This window comes from Balaenoptera physalus (genome assembly GCF_965194825.1).
Source record: "Balaenoptera physalus genome assembly, chromosome: 12".
NCBI classification, from domain to species: domain Eukaryota; kingdom Metazoa; phylum Chordata; class Mammalia; order Artiodactyla; family Balaenopteridae; genus Balaenoptera; species Balaenoptera physalus.
The window spans coordinates 80,710,189-80,732,011 of record NC_138897.1 but is presented as its reverse complement, the minus strand read 5'-3'; the positions used below and the strand labels follow the sequence as shown (position 1 = coordinate 80,732,011).

The 21,823-nt window shown below is 48.2% G+C and overlaps 1 protein-coding gene across 1 annotated transcript in view; it reads right to left on the bottom strand.

The window, feature by feature from the left end:
- The window catches only part of ALDH2 (aldehyde dehydrogenase 2 family member), a 29,883-nt gene extending 10,646 nt beyond the window's left edge, over nucleotides 1-19,237 (bottom strand). Inside the window, exons 1-7 of the mRNA XM_082417503.1 lie at nucleotides 19,049-19,237; nucleotides 8,179-8,283; nucleotides 6,352-6,492; nucleotides 5,132-5,211; nucleotides 2,872-2,983; nucleotides 2,237-2,365; nucleotides 1,687-1,800 (exon numbers count right to left, since the gene is read on the bottom strand). Coding sequence (XP_082273629.1) covers nucleotides 1,687-1,800; nucleotides 2,237-2,365; nucleotides 2,872-2,983; nucleotides 5,132-5,211; nucleotides 6,352-6,492; nucleotides 8,179-8,283; nucleotides 19,049-19,168 — 801 coding nt within the window. The 5' untranslated portion in view covers nucleotides 19,169-19,237. The remainder of the gene's footprint in view (nucleotides 1-1,686; nucleotides 1,801-2,236; nucleotides 2,366-2,871; nucleotides 2,984-5,131; nucleotides 5,212-6,351; nucleotides 6,493-8,178; nucleotides 8,284-19,048) is intronic.
- Nucleotides 19,238-21,823: the final 2,586 nt, after the last annotated feature.

Below are 21,823 nucleotides of genomic sequence, written 5' to 3'. Positions count from 1 at the left end.
CAAGGATGGGGTGCTTCTCACCTCCATATTCCAATAGCCTGGTACAAAGACACCCCTGTGCTTATCTGTTGAATGAACACACATACAGTGGTCAAGAAACCATCCCGTCTGACTTCCCTGGTGGCGCAGTGGTTAAGAATCCGCCTGCCAATGCAGGGGACACGGGTACGAGCCCTGGTCCAGGAAGATCCCACATGCCGCAGAGCAACTAAGCCCATATGCCACAACTACTGAAGCCCGTGCGCCTAGAGCCCGCGAGCCACAACTACTGAAGCCCGCACCTAGAGCCCGTGCTCCGCAACAAGAGAAGCCACTGCAATAAGAAGCCCGTGCACTGCAACGAAGAGTAGCCCCCGCTCGCTGCAGCTAGAGAAAGCCCGCGCACAGCAACGAAGACCCAACACAGCCAAAAATAAATAAATTAATTAATTAAAAAAAAAAAAAAAGAAAGAAAGAAACCATCCCATCTGCAAGATTCTCAACATCCCCTTGAGGCATTAATTTAGGTGGTGACTAAGCCAAGAAAGAGCCTGGACTGTGTCATCTAGGCCACAGTTCTGCCCTCCCGCAACTGCCATCTCTGCGTACAGACTGAACATCTGAAGGTATCTTTACCTCGAGGATCATTTTAAAGATCACCTTTATTATACTATTCAGCATGCCTTCTCTAAAGTCATGCAATGAAGCCTTCCAAGAATTCAAGGATAGGAAAAAGGAATTTTGTCCCTGCTTTCAAGGTGATTATGTTTAAGGAATCCCCAGGCATATTATATGTCTTTGTCTCTCCGGGGCCTGGCACAGAGCAGCACTCACTCATTCATTCATTCATTCACTCACTGAGCACTTACTCTGGGCTAGACTTTTGCTGAATACATCATAAGCTTTATCTCACTCTGGCCAACCCCGGGAGGTGGGCACAGTTATTATCCCTATTTTACAGGTGGGGACAAGGAGGCTTTAGGAGGCTGACTTGCCTAAGGTCGCATAGCTAAGTAAGTGCTGCTGAAACAGTTAGTTTGACTCCAAAGCGCATTATCTTCCCCACTACAGCACACCCACAGTCTGTACTGCATAGATACTGCCATCCTCATTTTAAACACAATGAATGGAGCCCCCAAAGACACTCAGTGAATTGCCTCATGTCATAATGGCAAGGCTGGGATTTGAACTCATGTCTCCCTGAAGCCCACTCTCTTTAATCGCCAGGGCAGTGCCAGTCAAGGAGTCTGACACGGCCGAGGTGCTTTGACCTTGGGCAGGCAGTCAGCTCTGGGCTTTATAAAGTCTAGACAGTCCTGGCCTCTTTATCCCACATGGGGTGCCAGGCCACCCCCCGACAGCAGCTGGAGTATCAACCAATCTACAAAGGGCTCCACCCTGATGGTCCCTGCTGGCACACATGGGGCCCCTCACTTGAGCTACTCAAAGGCAGTCCTGGGGCAGACCCCCTTGCAGTACCCAGAGGCTAATCTTATTTTACTTTATTTTAGCTGCGCTGCACGACTTGCGGGATCTTAGTTCCCCAACCAGGGACTGAACCTGGGCCACAGCGGTGAAAGCGCCGAGCCCTAACCACTGGACTGCCAGGAAAGTCCCCCAGAGGCTAGTCTTGAACGCATCATCCTTTGAGGACTGGGGGCGCTTGAGCCAAACATACCACAAGCTTGAGGTCCTAAGATGCCTTACCTCAGTGGAGCCTGTGAAGGCCACTTTGTCCACATCCTCATGGGAGGCGATGGCGGCCCCAGCCGTGGGGCCAAATCCAGGTATGATATTGACCACGCCAGGAGGAAAGCCGGCCTGTAGGCAAACACCAGGGACACTGGGAGTTGTTCTCCCGCTCCAAAGGGTCTGGACGGAAGAATACACATCCCCTCCCAGAAGCTGAGGCAGTCTGCCCAGCACACAGGTGAGCAGTTTTACCGGGTACTGCTCAGGAATTCTAAATGGTGCAGCAAGAAGCCTGTGTTGTGGGATTCCCTGTGCCCTTTGCCCCTGCCCCCATGGCACTCACTTAGAATGGTTTTCATTCTCCAGAGGGGTCTTGCAGTGAAACCCAGTGTAGAAGAGAGGTGGTGCGGGTCACTTCGGCTGAAGTGTGATGAGCAGGGATGAGGGGGGTTCAGTCCCTTCTCTCCAAATACCCACCCCCACTACGGGGGCCCCTCATCAGCACTCCTATAGAGCAAGCCTCTACAAAGGCATATAGAGGTCAAGATGGACGCAAGCCACGCACCTCCTTAATCAAGTTGGCCACATAGAGGGCAGTGAGTGGAGTCTGCTCCGCCACCTTCATCACAACCACGTTTCCAGTCGCCAAGGCTGGTCCCAGTTTCCATGCTTGCATCAAGAGCGGGAAGTTCCACTGCAATCAACAACAGCCACTCCCGAAATCTCAGCCGAGAGCTGCACTGGCAGCAGAAAGTGGCAGCCGGAGAGCAGAAGCAACACCAGGTTCTCTGAGCCTCTCGTGTTCCCCTCACAGCTCAATTGTAGGTTTAAGACAGATGAACAAGGCAGGTGGTGGATGATGATATTAGTGACTCGCATTCATGCTTTTCCATACTAGGCACCATGCTACATCACCGCATTCAATCCTCCCTACTGCCCTAAGACAGCTACTATCACTTCCACTTTTCAGATAAGGAAACCAAGTCCTAGGGGGATAAGTGACTTGCCCAAGGTCACAGAGTTCACCCGTGGCAGCACTGGTTGGCTTTGTTAAAGACCATGTTCTCAACCACTGCCCAGGCCGCCTTCCAACATCACCCCACAGACCCTCCCACCTTGGCAATGAACCTGCCCAAGATTGCTGCCTCTCACAGCACTCCTGATAAACCTTCATTTGTTTATTACGAGTCTAACACTCACCGGGATGATCTGCCCGCACACTCCCACAGGTTCATGGCGGGTGTAGCTGAAGTAGTCCCCATCGATGGGAATGGTTTTCCCGTGGTACTTATCAGCCCAGCCGGCATAGTAACTTAAAAAAAAAAAAAAATCCAAACTCAATCAATGACTGTCAGGGACCCCTGTAAACTCTGGCAAAAAGAGAAGACTCAAACTGGTCCAACTGGGTCTTTCTGATCATTGCCCTTGCTCTGGGCTTATTTCCAGAAAGACTTAACTAACCGCTAGGGTCACAGTAATTCATTCTCGGTAACTAACCTCTAAGTCTCAGAATCACCTGGGGTGCTCATAAAAAACACCAAATTCCAGGTACCCACTTCTGACCTACTCAACTGACTCTCTGGGGCTGATGCCCAGGAATCAGTATTTTTAATAAACATTCAGATTTATTAAACTGACTGTCGCACCAGCCCAGCACCACAGATTAGCATCTGAGAACCATGGATCGACTCTAGTGGGAAAGTGCAAACCCATCTAACAGCTGGCACTTGCTGTGTGCAGAGCATCATACTAAGACTGAGTGAACAGTGACCAGAAACAAATCAATGACTGGGTCCCAACCCTGTAAAGCTTACCATCCAGACACACAGGGACACAAATGGCAAAAACACAGCAAATTAGAGCTGGGGGGAAAAGAAGAGTCATGTGTTTATAGTATGTGATGATTTTCAGGGAAGTAGGAAAAATGAAAGATGGGGGAGAGATGCAACATGCAGTGTAAAAGAGAGATTTCTGAAATGAATGTGTCTGCTGAGGTTAGCCTGAGACCAGACTTGACCTGGGTGTGAACATAGGTTTGTGACGCCAGGGAGAAAAATAGCCACGGAGTTGCCAATCTGTACAAATTAAGGCATCACTGCTCCCTTCTTCCCAGGTCTGTATTACGTGTGTTTGCATGCCTCAGAACAGGTATTTAATGAGCACAGAGGCACTCTGCTAAAACTCAGGAAGGCCTGGGGCTCTGCCTGCTGTTCACCAGGCTGCTCCCTCTGGGGCGTCCTTGCAGAGCGTTCTCAATCTTGGCACTGCTGCCATTTGGGGCTGGAAAATTCTTTGCTGTGGGGGGCTGTCCTGTGCACTGCAGGATTTTTAAAGCATCCCTGGCCTCTATGCACTAGATGCCAGTAGCACCCCTCCCTCCCAGTTGTGACAACCAAAAATGTCTCCAGACATTAGCCACTGTCCCCTGGGAGACGCAATTGCCCTGGCTGAGAAACCCTGTTATGGGGGATAACTACTGTTTTGTTGTCCAACCCATACTTTTCTGGCACTGCTTCTTTCCCTCCACCTCTGTTCACATGGTCACGGAGGAACAGCCATTATTTGAACAATGATCTGTCCACCTGAACCACATCTGGTCAGACTCAAGGCCAGCCAATCAGGGCCCCCGTTCCAGGAATTTGGCACGAGGACTAAGGGACTGCAGCTTAGTCTGGCTGGAATCACTCATACAGCAGCCAGCCCAGGTGTGAGCAACCGGGTTCCAACATGCAGACTGGCCCCAGGAGAGGCCAGCGTAGTTGAGAGAAGAAGGAAGCAAGTAGGCAGCAGTTAGACTCAATGGCCTTCTGGATTTCAGACCCCTCACTCTCCACAGTTGCCCAAGTTAGGCTGAGTGAGTTCCTGTTACCTATGACCCAAGGGCTCTGGCAAAGCTCTTATTCCTCATCTTTTATTTCTTGGTTATTAAAACGTTTATGATTAAACTAAACCCAAAGCTAGCAAGAGGAAGCAAATAATGAAGATCAGAGCAGAGATAGGTGAAATGAAAAACAGAAAAACAACAGAGAGAATCAACAAATCCACAAGCTGGTTCTTTGAAAACATTCACTAAATTGACAAACCTTTAGCCAGACTAAGGAAAAAAGGGAGAAGCACAAATAACTAAAATCAGAAATGGAAGTGGGGACATTATAATTATAAAAACGAGATAAAAACGATTATAAAAGAATACTATGTGCAACTGTAGTCAACAAATTAGATAACCTAGAAGAAATGGACAAATTCCAACTAACATATAAATTACCAAAACTGAAAGAGAAAACGTGTATGAGTCAATTATAGTTTTGTATTGAGGGATGATTCCCAGGAGATGGAGTCTAACTAGAATAGTTTCTCCCACTCCTGTGATCCTTTTACACTGTTCTGTTTCCACCCCTCCAGCAACACTCCCTCCCCTGTGGCACCGCCAAAACAAAGAACAGGAAGCCTGAGCCCATACCGGAGACATCTGAGAACCATGTCCAAATCCACCAGGTAGGAAATGACGTAGGGCTTGCCGTTGTCCAGGGTCTCCAAGGCCTGAGCAAAGAGAAAAAGATCAACACAGACAGGCGGGCACAGGAATGAACCAGCAAATCGGGTGACGAACAGCATTGAGGCTCAGCATGGTCTGAGAAGGGCTGGTGGCCCCTTTGTGCTGAATTTTGAGGCATTTCTGGGCCTCTTCAATGGCAGGGAGCAAGAGGAAGGGGATGGGAGGAAGGATGCACCAACTTCTCATTCAGTCATTTCACTGACATTTTTTTCAAGCTTCTACTCTATGGCGGATCCAGGTGCTAGGCATACAGAGGCGATCATGGAGCTTATAGAACAAAAAGCCTTTGTAAAGCAATTATACTCCAATAAAGATGTTTAAAAAAAAAAAAAAGAGCAAAAACCCAGCAAATAATGACATGAATTAGTCACAAGTGTTAAGAGTGTTAGAAAGTGCCCAACCCAGTTGGAGAAACTCCAGCCTGAGAAGCACCCTTTAGGCTGAAACCTGAAGGATATGTAGGAGGAACGAGGCAAAGGGGAAGGTATGAATGGTGACAAAGGGAAGAGTACCCTGGGCAGAGGAAACAGCATGTGCAAAGGCCCAAAGCTTGGCAGTGAAGAAGCTGAGGGAAAGCTGCTGAGTTGAGCTGTGTGTGTGAGGGCCACAGTTGGGAGATAGAGCCAGATCAGGGAAGGCCTAGTAGATCATGTTGAGGGAACAGGGCTTTATCCTAAGGACACAGGATGCGATGGAAGGCTTAAGAGCAGAGTGCCATGGTATAATTTGCCTTCTAGAAGCTTCACTCTGGCTGCTATGTGCAGTATGGACTAGGGGAGGAGAGGGTATTGCCTCCTGGTTTCTTCTGCCTCTTGCAGACAGGGAGGAGGCCCACCACACAGAGAGAGTCTGGGAGAGGTGTCCATCCCTCTGGGGGGTCTCTCTCCAGGAAGGCTTCCCCATCATAGCCCCCTCCCCACCCGAGTCTCCTCCTTTCTTAGCCAAACCCACTGCATCAAGGGAAACACTAAGAGGCTTCCCAGGTTGGCACAGGAGGGTACCCCAAAGGTGTCCAGCCTACGCCATTCTGGCCAGTTACTTGTCAGCAAGGCACTCCTTTCCTGGCTATCCGTGGGATGTCCATTCGCCATGTGGGATGAGAGGGGAGGGGGCGGAGAACTTACTGCCAGGTAGGTCCGGTCCCGCTCAATCAGATCAGCCAGGCGGTTCAGCAGCCAGCCCCTTTTGGACGCATCCATGCGGCGCCAGGGCGAGCCCAGCTGGAATGCAGCCCGGGCAGCCTTCACTGCCCTGTCCACGTCTTCCTGGAAAAAACCCACCGAGGTACTTCAGGCCTTCTCAGCAATAACCACCTCCAAATGCCTCCTGCCCCGCTGCCGAACATGCCACAGGAGCTTCAATCAATGCCTGTGTGGAAACTGCCCCAAACAGTTCCTCCCAGCCTCAAAAGGGCTCTGTTTGACCAGCTTCAGAATTAAATGACTGGGCTTCTCTCCTTCCCAGCAGTCATGGTGGGAATGAGGATCCTGATGGTTTCCATTTCTGGATTTCCATTTCAAAATCCCCCAAAGAGTTAACGTAGGGAGAGGCACTCAGGGATCAGCACTTAGAAACTGGCCATTTTTCCCCTCTTCCTTTCAAAACAAGCCCAGTGAAATTAACCATTCCTTCTGAGATGACTGGCAGTCTCCAACTAATGCAGGTTTAACCAGCTTCCCTCTCCTTGGGAAAGCAATAAAATCAACACAGCTAGCATTTTCCATATAGGGAGATGTGTATCAGGAGGTAGGGAGCATGGTTTTCATTAATATTAAATACATTTACCATTAGACTACCCTATGAGCCAGAAAAGTAGTCACACTTTCTTTTAGCAAAGGGAGAAAGGCCTTAAATGTGCATATAGAAGACTGTTTTAAAGCAGAGGACAGGAGGCATTCTTGAATTATTTTTAATGCTTTTTCTATTTTAATAAATGAAATGTTTTTTACTGAAAGTCTAATTTTTAACTTTCAAATTAGTATTACTGTTTTTTCATTACTATGAGTATACATAATTAAATCAAAATATACTACAGACACCATAGCTAGATCTCAGGAGACCTGAATTCTGCTGAAGAAGATTTCCATCTAGCTGTGTACTTCCCTTCTCTGACCTTCAACTTCCAGGTCTGAAATGGAGAGATTGGATTAGATGTTCTCAAATTAAATTCCAAGTCTACAATTCTGCAACTGTATGAATTTTTTTATATTTTATTTTTAATAGATCTTTATTGGTGTATAACTGCTTCACAATACTGTGCTAGCCTCCGTGGCACAACAAAGTGAATCAGCCACATGCACACATACATCCCTATATCCCCTCCCTCTCGAGCCTCCCTCCCACCCTCCCTATCCCACCCCTCTAGGTTGTCCCAAAGCACGGAGCTGATCTCCCTGTGCTATGCTGCTGCTTTCCACTAGCTATCTATTTTACATTTGGTCGTGTATATATGTCGATGCTACTCTCACTTCGCCCCTCACCCGCTGTGTCCTCAAGTCCATTCTCTACGTCTGTCTACGTCTTTATTCCTGCCCTGCCACTAGGTTCATCAGTACCTTTTTTTTTTTTTTTTAGATTCCATATATATGCATTAGCATACGGTATTTGTTTTTCTCTCACTTTACTCTGTATGACAGACTCTAGGTCCATCCACCTCACTACAAATAACTCAATTTCGTTTCTTTTTATGGCGGAGTAATATTCCACTGTATTTATGTGCCACATCTTCTTTGCACAACTGTATGAATTCTTGAACCTGGGTACAATCTAGCACTTTTACCTGCAAGGAAGAGTTTCTGTGGTTTCACTTAAAAAGTTTAATTGGCATTTTTAGTTATGAAAGTAATACACACAAAGTTTCAACCATAAAAAAACATGTTAGAGAATGAAACCATCCTTGTGCACCCCCAACCCACTCAGCCCTGCCCTGAGGTTAAGTTACCATATCTCACCTTGTCCCCTTCAGCTACATGACAGATGACATCCCCAGTGGATGGATTGATGGTGGGGAAAGTTCTCTTGCTGACAGAATCATGCCACTCATTGTTTATGAAGATCTACAATGAGAAGGAAGAAAGTCCTCAGGACCAACTCTCAACCTGATACTGACCACCAGCCATGTTTAAAAAAAAAAAAAAATATCAGGAAGAACAAGTAGGAATTAGCTTCAGAGGGATGTGGCCTAGAAGTTAAAAGCACAGGCCTTGGAGACAATCCAAGCTGGAGCACCCACTCTGCCAAGTACTGTGGGTAAGTCATTTGACCTTTCAATGCCCTGGTTTCTTTGACCTGAAAAATGGAGACTATGTTCCTTTCTTATCAGTAATCTGTATCTACTGCTGTGTTACATCACCTCAACATTTGGTAGCTTAAAATGATTTATTATTATCTCTCACAGTTGTGTCCATTGATTAGGCTCAGCTGGGCAGGGCTTGGTCACGTGGTTGCAGAGCGAGGGCACCTGGGGCTGCAGGTGCAAGATACTTTCTTCACTCATATGTCTGGCACCACATGGTTGCTTGAGCTTCCTGACTGTATGGCAGACTCAGGCTAGTCAGACCTCTCACATGACAGCTGGCTTCCCTAGAGAGTGTTCCAAGACACCAGGCAGAAGCTGAAAGGCTTCTTAAGATTTAGCTTCAGAAGTCACATGGCCTTATTTCTGCCACCAAATTCCATTGGTCAGCATGAGTCACAGGCCCAGTCCAGATTCACAGGGAGGGAGAAGAGCCTCCACCTCTGCCTGGGAGGAGCAACGAAGAATTAGCAACCACTGTTCCTCTACCACACTACTGTAGTAGGGTTGTTATGAGAACCAAGTTAGATTATTCTTTCATCCATTCAGTAAATATTTTGTGAACACCTGCAATGGGCCAGGCACGGTTCTAGGGCTGAGGACACAGTGGGAACCAAACTCAGTGAGGAATTTTCCTCTCATGGAGCTGGCGTTCTGGTAGGCACAAAAAATAAAGAAGCAATCAAATATACAAGGCAATCTCAGACTGCAGTCATAAGTGCAAAGGAGAAGAACAGGATCCATAGAGAGTACTAAAGTGGAGGAAGACAGAGAACTCTAGCTGGGATGGTCAGGGAGGGTTTTCTCTGAAGAGCAGACATTTGACTTGAGCCCTGACTGATGAAAAGGAGCCAGCCATGGGAAGAATGGGAGGATGAGCAATCCAGGCAGCAGGAACAGCAAGTGCAAAGGCCCTGGGGCAGGAATAAGTCTGGTGTGTTTGAGAAAAAACAAAGGCGGCCAGAGTTACTGGTGAACCAGGAAGGAAGTGCTAGGAGATGGGGTCAGAGAGGAGGGCAGGTCCTGTGAAACCCTCAGGGGAGCACAGAGCAGAAGTCTCCCAGCAAGCTGTCCCCTGAGGCTGGGGAAACTGGTCTTTCCAGAAGGGGGCTGAGGTCACTTCAGTCACTTTAACCAAGGCTGGGGCAAAGGTCACAGGTGGGGTGAAGGCAAGGACACCCGTCCAAGGCCACTCTGCCTTACTTCCCCAAGGGCTCTCCTGGGCCCCAGCATCCCAACATGGCCTGGCCCCGGCTTAGGACCTGGGAAGTTGTCTGCAGTCACTCAGCCAGGTTCTTTGGAAATGTGTGTGGGTTCACATTAGGTGGCTGATCATCAATTTGAAGGGAAAAGACACCTCTGTTTCTTCCTGCAAGAGAGCTGGGAAGCAGGCAACAGGTAGTTTCCAGTGGAGGGAACAGGTGTAGCAGAAAGAGTTCAGGCTGGAAACCAGGTGGACCCGAGTTCAAGCTGGACTGGGCCACACCCTCCCCACATGCTCCCCCCTCTCTGAGAATCGGCCTCGCCTCCTGGTGAACTTGGAGGAGAGTGAAGCCCATGGGGAGGAGCAGAGATAAAACCCGTGGAGGAAGGAGGAGAGCCTGGCACACAGCCTGTGACCACTCCAAACATCTGTTCCCATTGCCACCCTGAGTGCAGGCTCAGGTTTCACAGCCTCACACCCACCGATTCACTGAAGCACTTTAAGGAGGAGGTCAGCTACAGAGAGAGGCAGGCCGCAGTGGGTGGGGGTGAGCCTGGCTGGCCTTGTAATGTTCCCTTCTGCTGACCAAGATGTCAGCACCTGGTACCATGTGAATGTTCTACCCATCACCTGCATGTCATGGAAATGGCTATTGACTGTTCCTGACTACTCATTATGTGGCAGCCCCTGTACCACAAGCTTTCCGTTACTGGATCATTCCCATTTAAACCTCATAGCAAACCTAGGTGAGCTGCATCCTCTCCACAGTTGGGGGACACTGAGGCACAGAGAGGTCAAGCCACCTGCTCAAGGTCACACAGCAGTGAGAGCAGAGCCCGAATTTGAACCCAGGTCTTCAGAACTCCAAGGCCTGTGCTCTTTGCCCAGTTCTTCCCCCCAGCTCCAGACTCCAGTCAGAGCCCATGTCTGCCTTCGAGGACATCAGAACTCGTTCCCTAATCTCCATCTTTATGGTTTACTTAACTGCCCTGCTGCAAGTTTGATCTTGAGTTTTTATTATGGGTGCTATAAAAAGCACCAGCCTCTAAGCCAGACAGACATGTGTTTGAATCTTGGCTCTACCCCTCACAAGCTGTGACCTTGGGGCCAATCCCTTCATTTCCAGATGCTTCATCAGTTTCTGGGGATGACACATCCGGGGGCTTAAATGTGAGGACTATATTCAACGAGGGGTGTAAGCTCCTAAGCCAGGACCCCACACACAGTGTGTCTCACCACCACAGTCAGTACATTACTCCAGATACCTGCACAGCAGCATACTAAATTAGTTTATCCTGAAAAAGTTTTCGTTGTTATTTTGCAAAGATCAGGAAGTATGAAGCGGAGAGTGGGCCAGTCTGGTTAAACTCCCCAGGTCCTCACCCCTTCCTCCCTGGGCGGGGCCCACACCGTCCCCTGATCTTAGTCTAGGACCCTGGAAGGACCACTCCCTGGCCCCTGTCTGCCTCTCAATGCCCTGGATTTGTTGAGTCACTCTCCAGTGTTGAATTTTCAACAGTCCATCCTCCCTTCTAACTAATAGGATAAGCTGGGGTTTGCAGGAACCTGGAATCTTCCTTCTGTTTAGAGTTCCCACTTCCTTTCTCCTAGAGCCAGACTTTTGTGGTGCCCTCCTTGGGGAGGGGGAGCTAGGGTGAGAACCGTTCTCATACTGAGCCTCTGCCAAAGTTCTGCTTCAAGTGAGGAGAGTTTCATAGTGACTTATCTTGAATAAACACAAGAGTGGACTCTAGGCCGAATGCTTCATAACCTCTCGGCCAGAAACCCAACGCCTAACTTAGATAACATGTTAACTCACTCACCCTGGGAGGGGGTCCTACCGGGCTCACACTTCCCCATTAGTTTCTAGAAGCAGAGAGACAGACAGCCTCATGGCATCAGAAGTTGACACTTTGAATCTGGACTGCTGGCAAAACTCATAGAGCTTTTCCATCAAAATGCTCTATTTTCTCTACATTTTAATAAATACATCTCACTGCATTTTATAAAAGTTGGATTCACTCATCCATGCAGTGGTTAAGTGTTAACCAAGTGCCATTGCCATGCTGGGCACTGAGTGAAACAGCCAAGTCCTGGCTTGTTGAACCAAAGTCCCGGGAGGAGAGACATGATCAACAAGCAAATGAAGAGAGAAGCAGAAACAAACAGGCAACAGTGAGGACCAGAGGGGCTGCCTGAGGCAGGGGCTTGGGGACACGAGGAACCAAAAGGGCCCCGTGGCTGCAGAGTGAGGGTGGGGGAGAGCAGAGGGGGCTCTGGGTTCTGCACCTGCTGTGTGCCAGGACCTGCACTGGTGCTGGGGTCCTGGAGGGAATGGGACAGATGTGGGGAGTGTCCATTCTCAGTAGGGATCATGGACTTTTTTTTTTTTAATAAATTTATTTATTTTGTTTTATTTATTTTTGCCTGTGTAGGGTCTTCATTGCTGCACACGGGCTTTCTCTAGTTGCAGTGAGCGAGGGCTACTCTCCGTTGCGGTGCGCGGGCTTCTCATTGGGGTGGCTTCTCTTGTTGCAGAGCACAGGCTCTAGGCGCTCAGGCTTCAGTAGTTGCAGCACGCGGGCTCAGTAGTTGTGGAACGCGGGCTTAGTTGCTCCGCGCATGTGGGCTCGTCCCAGACCAGGGATTGAACCTGTGTCCCCTGCACTGGCAGGTGGATTCTTAACCACTGCACCACCAGGGAAGTCCAATCATGGACTTTTATTCTGTAACTTGCTTTTATGAGTAAGTTTATCTTGGACGTTATTCCACAGGCATATCTGCCTCATTATTTTAAGCAACATAGCAATCTTCAAAACTAACGGACCGCAATTTATTTAATCATGTCCTACAAATGCGCTTTTAGGAAACGTTTTCACTGCAAGCAGACCTCAGAGATATTTTGGGTTCAGTCCAGACCATCGCAATAAAGTATTGCAATAAAGGGAGTCACATGAATCTTTTGGTTTCCCAGTGCATATGAAAGTTATGTTTACATTATACCACAGTCTATTAAGGGTGCAATAGCATGATATCTATAAAAATCGATGTGGCGCAGTGGTTGAGAATCTGCCTGCCAATGCAGGGGACACGGGTTCGAGCCCTGGTCTGGGAAGATCCCACATGCCGCGGAGCAACTAGGCCCGTGAGCCACAACTACTGAGCCTGCTCCTCTGGAGCCTGTGCTCCGCAAAAAGAGAGGCCACGACAGAGAGAGGCCCGCGCACCGCGATGAAGAGTGGCCCCCACTCGCCACAACTAGAGAAAGCCCTCGCACAGAAACGAAGACCCAACACAGCCAAAAATTAATTAATTAATTAATTAATGAAGACCCAACACAGCCATAAATAAATAAATAAATAAATAAAAATTAAAAAAAAAAATTGGAAAAAAAATGCCAGAAAGGTCCAAAAAAAAAAAAAAATCAATGTGCATACCTGAATTTAAAAATACTTCATTGCTGGGGCTTCCCTGGTGGCAGAGTGGTTAAGAATCCGCCTGCGAATGCAGGGGACATGGGTTCAAGCCCTGGTCCGGGAAGATCCCACATGCCGCGGAGCAACTAAGCCCGTGCGCCCCAACTACTGAGCCTGCGCCTAGAGCCTGCGAGCCACAACTACTGAGCCTACGTGCTACAACTACTGAAGCCCACGCGCCTAGAGCCTGTGCTCCACAACAAGAGAAGCCCCCGCAATGAAGAGTAGCCCCCGCTCGCCGCAACTAGAGAAAGCCCGTGCACAGCAACAAAGACCCAATGCAGCCAAAAATAGATAAATAAATAAACAAAATTTAAAAAAAAACTTTATTGCTAAAAAGTGCCAATTATCCTCCAAGCCTTCAGCAAGTCATAATCTTTTTGTTGGTGGAGGATTTGAAATGTGGTGAGAATTACTAAAATGTGACAGAGAGACAGGAAGTGAGCAAATGCTGTTGGGAAAATGGCGCCAACAGACTTGCCCGATGCAGGGTTGCCACAAACCTTCAATTTGTAAAAAACGCAGTATCTACAAAGTGCAATAATGCACAGCACAATAAAATGAGGTCTGCCTGTATTCCTGACAGTGCTGCTGCAGCAAACATCCTTAGACATGCATCTTTGCAAAGCTGGGGCAGGTTACCATATTTAGAATTACTGAGTTGGAGGATAACATGATCCGTGGCTTCCTCGGGTATCTTCTATTCCAGGCCCCTGCGGATTAGGAACTGCAAACAGAAACTTGTGGAGAGGGGTGAGAAGCTGGGGCGGGGACAGTAGAGCTGGGAGCAGGACTGCAGGACCCTGGAGAGGAGTCTTAACCAAAGCGAGGACAGAGTGATATTCTAGTGCCACCTCCACCCCATGGCAATGGACAGTCATAATCTGCCCAAGGTCGCCAAAAAAGGTTAAATGCCATTCAGCAGCTCCAATTTACAGACTCAGGACCCATTCTAGAAAGACTTTATTTTCAAGCTTTGATGCATGAAAGAATTAGGGATCTGTTACCTAGGAAATCTACACCCCTGGAATATGTTATTTTCCCTAAGGAGTGAGGAAATGCTGTGGCTTTCTATCCTGGGGTGAATCCTGCTGGCAACTGCTTTTTCAGTGGCAGTTGGGTAATTTATGTCTAAGAGAAAACAGATCATAAGGAGAGAAGTTCAGGATAAACATGGAATGCCACCCACATTCACACTTATCCAATCATTTAGGTACCTCGGGATTAGTTTGGGATTAAGGCCAAGGGCAGCCACCTCCCCCAGAATGTCTCCCTGAACATTCTTTCCTCATCCCCCAGGGCCTTTGGTCTCACATTCCTGGACTTTCTATTATTTCTACAAAGGATCTTAAAACTCCTAAACAAGCAATAAAAGCAACGTGATCAGTGTGGAGATATGTCACTTGACTCATTCAGCACACAGCCATTCCAAACCACTGCTTAGCCCAGCACAGGTTTTGGCTCATTCCATAAGAATCTCTCAAGGAAAACAAGATAAATCAAACTCCTATTCTGTATATACCACCTGTTAGCAGTGATTATCTGCAGGGGTGGGATATCAGAGGACTGTTTTTCTTTTCTTTTTCGTTTTTATATTAGCTTATAGGCCACTTATTTTTAAAGAAATAAAACATTTAAAGTCCCCTTGAATCACTGCCCACAAGCAGATTCCCTATGCAGCCCTGCCCTCACGCCAAGGAGCGTTTTCCTTCCAGGACATTTTCAGCCATTTATATGGAGCTATGTTTATCCACATTTGATAGAAAGTCTGTTTTGATAATTTTAATTAGTTTCACATCACTCAGAGTGCTAGACATTTTCCCCTCTTGAAACATTGTTTTTGAGATCCATTATTCATACAGCTCCAGCTAATTCCTTTAACTACTGTGTGCACAGAATTATTCTTTCCTATAGCTGTAACATATGTTGTTCATCTATTTCCCCATGGAAGGCAGGCTGGCTTATTTCTTGGTTTTTGCTAATATGCATCAATGAACATCTATATGTGCCTATGTATATGTCCAGTGAGTTTCCACCTCACATACTTCTGTAATGCTTGACTTTTTGTACTGAGGATGTATTACTATTGGAATCAGAAAATTCTATATAAGGAGATCCTTTTTTAATTCTCTTTTTGTCAGTTTTCTCTTTAGTTACTGAATGTTGTGGTCAAGAGGTTAAGAATAGAGACATAATTTTTTTTTTTTTTTTTCCTGGCCACAAGGCGCAGCTTGCAGGATCTTAGTTCCCCGACCAGGGATTGAACCCTCGCAGTGAAAGCGCAGAGAACTAACCACTGGACTGCCAGGGAATTCCCAAGACACAAATTTAATTCACCCCAAACTCCCATTCAACTTTACTGCAACCTAGCGCAGCCCTCCAGGAAACAAATTACAACTAACAACAGTGCCCGCATAAAATGGAGTTATATCACCAATATATTGTAAGCTCAACAGCATCACTGTTATCTCCTATTTAAGGCTGCAGTAAATACGGAGGTGCAAGAAGCCATGAGCCAGGCACTTGCTAAGGACTGTGCAAGGATGCCTCCCTTTTATCCTGACAGCAACCACATGATGTAGACGGGATTTTTACCCCATTTTACAGATGTAGCAGCTAAGGTACAGAGTTAAGTAATTGTACCACCCTCCATATCCCTCCTTCCTTGCCTTATTTTTCTCCATAGCACCGATCGATCAGCTTGCTCCATACTATGCATTTCGCTTGTCTTCCAGGATGCAAGCTTCCCATGATCAGGGATTCTAGCCTGTTTTGTTGGTTGGAATTGGGGGTGCTGAGGTGTCTTTTGAATGAGTGAACCTGCCCGGATTGATGTTACTGAGTGACAGGCAGCCTGAGTCCAGGGAGTGAAATAGTGTCCAGTGATTTTTCTCATCTTCATTATTATTATCAACCAACATGAACTGGTGATGCTGAAGATGAAAAGTATTAGTCACACCTCATCCAGAGGAATTACTCTGCTGAAACCACACTCCCTTGAGTTTTCCTTTGAGTTGTCTTTCCAGATCTTAATTACTCTCCAAGTCAGGGAAGAAAAAAGGAATGAAAAATGAAAATCAGTTTCCTTGACAGAGCTGTGTCCCTGAAACCCACCAAGGCTGAGAAATGTTGATCTTCATGAAGCCTGGCCATCATCAGCTCCCCATACAGGTCCCTGCTGGTGAGTGGGGGAGGAACTTGTCCTGTAATCTCCCTAACCCAACAGAGAAGTTCCCCCAACCCTGTAGCTCCACCCAGGACAAGTAGAGGCAGGAGGATCCCAGGAAGGTTGACCAAACCACCCCACTCTATAGACTCTTCTGGTTATGAAATAGAGGTGGGAAGGAAAAGACCTATTGCCTGTGCCACCCCCTCTTCAAGGAGAGACCCAAAAAGCTTGAAATGCAACATTCCCCCAAATACCCTTGGGTGAGAAAATCCAGCGCCTACAGAAGTAACTTCAAAGCCTGGAACAGCTCCTTCTGGGGAAACTCCAGACTCCAGAACAGTTCACTGAACATCAAGGAATCAATAATCCCCAGGGAAATGTCCAGGCATATGATCTAGTGTGTACCTAGAGCCCCTGGTAAGAGACTCAAAATGTTAGGATTAGACCTTGGCATTCTTGCCATCAGGTATTGCAACAACTCAACACTGAAAATGGCCCAAGAAGCTTTAAAAGGGGCCTGTTCCAGCAGAGTGTGGATTGCTCATGCATATTGCTTTGCAACCCCTGGGAAGAATAAATAAGATCTGAATGTACTGGTTTAGGAAGACAATCCAGATACATTGTTCAATGAGACAGCTTCAGAACAGTAAGTGCCAGGATCTCATTTAAGTAAAAACAAAAAAACCTGGTGCATGCTCACTTGTCCATGCTCTCACACACACACAGATGCAAAGAAAAAGTCTGCAAGATCACAGACCTACCAGTTAACAGTGCTCTTGAAGGGAGTGCAACGGGGTATTCGGGAAGTTTTACTTCTGCATTTGTATACAGTGAGCAAGGGCTCCTTTTTTTTTTTAATAGCATTCTTTTTTTTTTTCTCTTGCACTGCGTGGCCTGTGGGATCTTAGATTGAACCAAGGGCCCCCTGCAGTGGAAGCATGGAGTCTTAACCACTGGACCACCAGGTAAGTCCAAGGGTTACTTTTATGATCTCAAAAAAATCTGATAAAGAAAAGCAGCTGCAGGAAGATTTCACTCTGCTCCAACTTACCTTATGAACTAAATCTAGAGACCAGGACTCGTGCTATGTACCAGGGCTGTGTGCACGTTTGGACCCTGTTTCCTCACCTCCACATGAGCACAAAGGAGGATGATCTTAATTAGATCCTGTGGCCACAAAGGCTTGTGATGCTGCTGCCTTTCCCTTGAGGATATTTCTGCTTGATGTTCAAGTCTTTCAAGCATGAACTCCTCCTTAAGCAGCCTAAGGAGCAGCAGCTGCTGCCTTTTTGGCTTGTGTTATGCAAAGGGCATCTTATTTTATCTTTTGTTTTTATTCCCTTGCAAATGACCACTTGTAACACCCTTTAAATCACACAGATGTGCCTTTACCCACTGTCTCAGTGCAGATTTGCAGCCGAGCTCCTGACCAGACAAGCAGGTCCCCTGTTGAAAGCAGCCAGCCAGGGGCCGTCTCTACAGCATCCTAAATCAGCAGTGACCCCTTTATTCCCACCCAGAGTTGCAACAATAGTACCATGGAAGATTCTGGTTATTGGCTTACTCTTGGGAGCCTAGATGTGAACCCCAACTCTGCCGCTGACTTGAGTCTTTGGGTAACTCACTAAACCTCTTTGTAACTCAGTCTCTTCATCTGTAAAATGGAGATAATCACAGTACCTACCTCACCGGGCTGTTTAAGGATTAAACGGCACAACAGGTAAATGGTTAGACTGGTGACAGGTGCAAAGGAGGTGCACAGAGAATATGAGCTGTTACTCCTGTTAAGTGCCCACGTGGTGTATGAACCCCTGTGCTCACCCTCTGACCCCTTCCCACTTTATAGAAGTTGAAGCTCAGAGAAGGGCAGCAACTACACTTCTTGCACAAACAAAATGGACTCTCATAACCAATTTCCTTCTCTGTGACTTTCAGCACTTTACCCAAACTCAAAGATCAAAAGAGAAAATATTCCCAAGTCCTGGTTGAGCAAGAAATCAGCTACTGGGAGTCAATGTTATCCTGGAAAGTCCCTCCTTTCTTTGACCAAAGAAAGATCCTTGGAAGGTACAGACACCATTTGGGGATTGCGCTGTTGTAGCGAAGGTCTCCACCCTTTCCCAGTTCCCAGCAGTGGAAGTGCCAGAAGGCCGAGCGGCCGGGCCGTGGCCTTGGCCTCTCCCTTGGCTAACTGGTGAACCTTAGCTGAAAAGTACTCCTTTTTGTTTTTCCTTTTGGACGTTCTTGGACGAGAGCATGAGTCAAGGGATAAAAGACTACGAAAAGACAAAACTGTTCCTGCAAAGAGGGTCGTAAATGGACATGTCCTCTGGGTGGGTGATGTCGTGAAGACTCTGCGCAGACACAGGACAACTAAGGCCCGAAAGCCGAGGACGACTGGGGGTGGGGGAGGGGGCGGGGGATGGAACCCGGAAAACGGGCAGCGGCCAGACAAGACAAATAAGTGGCCAAAGTCACAGCTGGGTAATGGAACCGAGGTGTCAGGGGCGGCGAAGGGGCCAAACTGCTCGCAGGCAGGGAAGGGAAGGGGTGCGGAAACAGCAACTGCAGCAAACCCCTCGAGTCCCAGCTGGATAAACTGAGGCCCGAAGAGATCCAGTCCCTCCCCACCCGGCGGCCTCCGTCCCCAGAGAACAAAGCGCTGGGGCGGCCTCACCTTGTTGTAGAAGACCTCGGGCTGCTGGTTGGGGGCCGGCACGGCCGGGGTGGCGGCGGCCGACAGCAGCCGGCGGCCCTGGCAGGGCCGGGCGGCGGCGAGCACAACTGCGCGCAACATACCGAGGATCGAGCTGGAGTGCCGAGCGGAGCCCTGGCGGCTTGAACTGGAAGGACGGCCGGGCGGGCAGCTTGCGTGCGCCACCTCTCCCTGCCCCTGGCGCGGCCGCCAATGGGCAGGCGTGGGGCGGGGCCCGGGGGCGTACCCGCGCCTTCCCCACGCCCCAGGCGAAGCTGCCGCTCGGCCGCTCGCCGCAATACGCGCGCGCCCGCGGAGGGGGCGGGTGGTGATCGAGGTTGATCCTCCTGCGGGCCCGGCGCTGCACCACGCGTGGCGCGCCGCGTGTGTAGAATGTCAGGACCGGGCGAGTTCACCGCACGTTGGCTGAACCCCTACTGTGTGCCTGAACCCTTAATGTGTACAGGCAAGAACCGAAGCGACCCTGGCCCTGACTTCAGGGGGCTTACACTCTAGTGGGAGAGACCAACCTTAAACCAAACACGAGGTAATTTCAGATTGTGATAAGGGATGTGAAGGAAATGAATAGGGTGAAGAGGTAGTTGGGGCGGAGGGCACTGCTTTTAAATCCCTTGGTCAGGAATTGACACGTGAGACCTGAATTGTTAAGGTCCTGTGACTACGGGAAGCATTGCAGGGGGAGGAACAGCAAGGGCAAGGCCTTGAGATGGGACACCTGAGTTGTGTTGCAGAAAGGGAAAAACTGGAGGCCAGTGAACAAGGGGGAGAGGGTTGGGAGGTGAGGTGAGAGAGGTGGGCAGGGCCAGAGGTGGAAGGATTTTAGAGGCAGTGGTGAGGGGTTTGGAAGGGAAGGATAGATCTCAGAGAAACAGCAGTGAGTGGTCCTGAGCAGAGATTTTTAGTTCCCTGCCCAGGAATTGAACCTGGGTAGCCTAGAAGAAAACCAGAAATCCTAGCTGCTAGACCACCAGGGGCTAGAGGCTAGAAGCAAGGTGGCCCTGGCTCCTTCCCCCGTTTGAAAGCAAGAATGGTTCAAAGAGGCAAAAACTGTAAAATCAGGTACAAAGTTTATTATTAGAAACACAGCACAACTGTATGGGAGAACACACAGAGAAGCAGTTTATTTATGTAAGTCAGAAGTTAGGCAGAAATACACACCCGGAGAGAAAGGGTATGGGCGTCCTCTCTAATGAGGAGGAGCGCAATAAAGAGGTGATTTAAATCTCTCATACAGGAGAGTTCTTCCAGGTCTTTGTTTACATTTGGCCAATTATATATACATATTTTAATGAATTTATTTTTGGTTGGGTTGGGTCTTCGTTGCTGCGCATGGGCTTTCTCTAGTTGCGGCGAGCGGGGGCTACTCTTCGTTGTGGTGCGCGGGCTTCTCATTGTGGTGGCTTCTCTTGTTGTGGAGCACGGGCTCTAGGTGCGCGGGCTTCAGTAGTTGTGGCATGCAGGCTCAGTAGTTGTGGCTCATGGGCTTAGTTCCTCCGAGGCATGTGGGATCTTCCCAGACCAGGGCTCGAACCCGTGTCCCCTGCATTGTAAAGCGGATTCTTAACCACTGCGCCACCAGGGAAGTCCCTTGGCCAATTATCTTGTTTCTTTTTTCACACCTGACCAGTCCTAGGACATCCCCAACATGCGTGCACATCTTTTTGCTAAAATGGATCCCACCGCAGAGACCTGTGGGGGTATGTCCACACTTATTATGGGGTGGCACCCCCTCCCTTTTTGAACCCTAAGGAGCCTTCCTGCAGATGTGCAGACAGGGAAGTTTTCCTTGACCTCAGGAGTGGTCATCTTATCTCTTTACTTCAGCAGAGCTCAGCTTCTGCCACTAGCTTTGTCCTTGGAGTGGACAAAGCTTCAGTTTCACTCCACTTGACAAACACCAGCTGTCTGGCCCAGGGGCCCATCTATCTCCTACCTCAGGATGACTTGCTTGATTTGCATCTTAAACTAACTGGTTTCTCCTTCTTTGGAAAATGGACTACAGGAGGGCAGGGCTGGAAGTAAGGATCTTGCAAACTTTTATTCCATAGACATCCCAGAGCTGGGCACTGGGGACACAGGGAGGAATGAGAGGACATAGGATAGGAAGGCAGATGGATACCAGGTCAAATGTGTGCATTGCAACTAGGTAAATATCAGCAAAAGTCCAGGAAGGAGTGAAGAAACCTGGCAGGAGGAGCTGAGCTGGTCAGAGATAAGTGTTTTGACAGCAGAGAAGCAGAGGAAAGGGGCACATCTAGGTGGCATGTGTCTGGGGAGCTGTTTAAGACTCCAGCCATTGGAGCTGAGGCCAAAGAGGTTGAACAAGGCCCAAGTATGAATTACCAGGCAAAGGTGTTGATCCAACGTCTGAAGGAGACGAGCAGAGAGAGAGAGTTTTGCTTTGTTTTGAAGAGCTAATATGATGTCAAAAGCATATTGTAATAGTTAACAAAGCTGCTAAAATAGATATGCCACAAAATTCTGGTGGCTAAACACAATAAAGTCCCTGCCCACATGAGTCTCACACAGTAGTTCCCCTCCAGGTGACTCAGGTCAAAACCTGATTCCCAAAGTCGCCCTAGGTCTCAGCACCATTCCAGACAACTGAAAGAGAAAAAAGCATTACGGATGGCACAAGGGAGGTTTTTCCTGGGTTGAGCCTGTTTCATTGGCTAGAATTCCGTCATGTGGCCATTCCTCCATGTAAAGGAGTCTAGGAAACAGGCTATGTTCCCA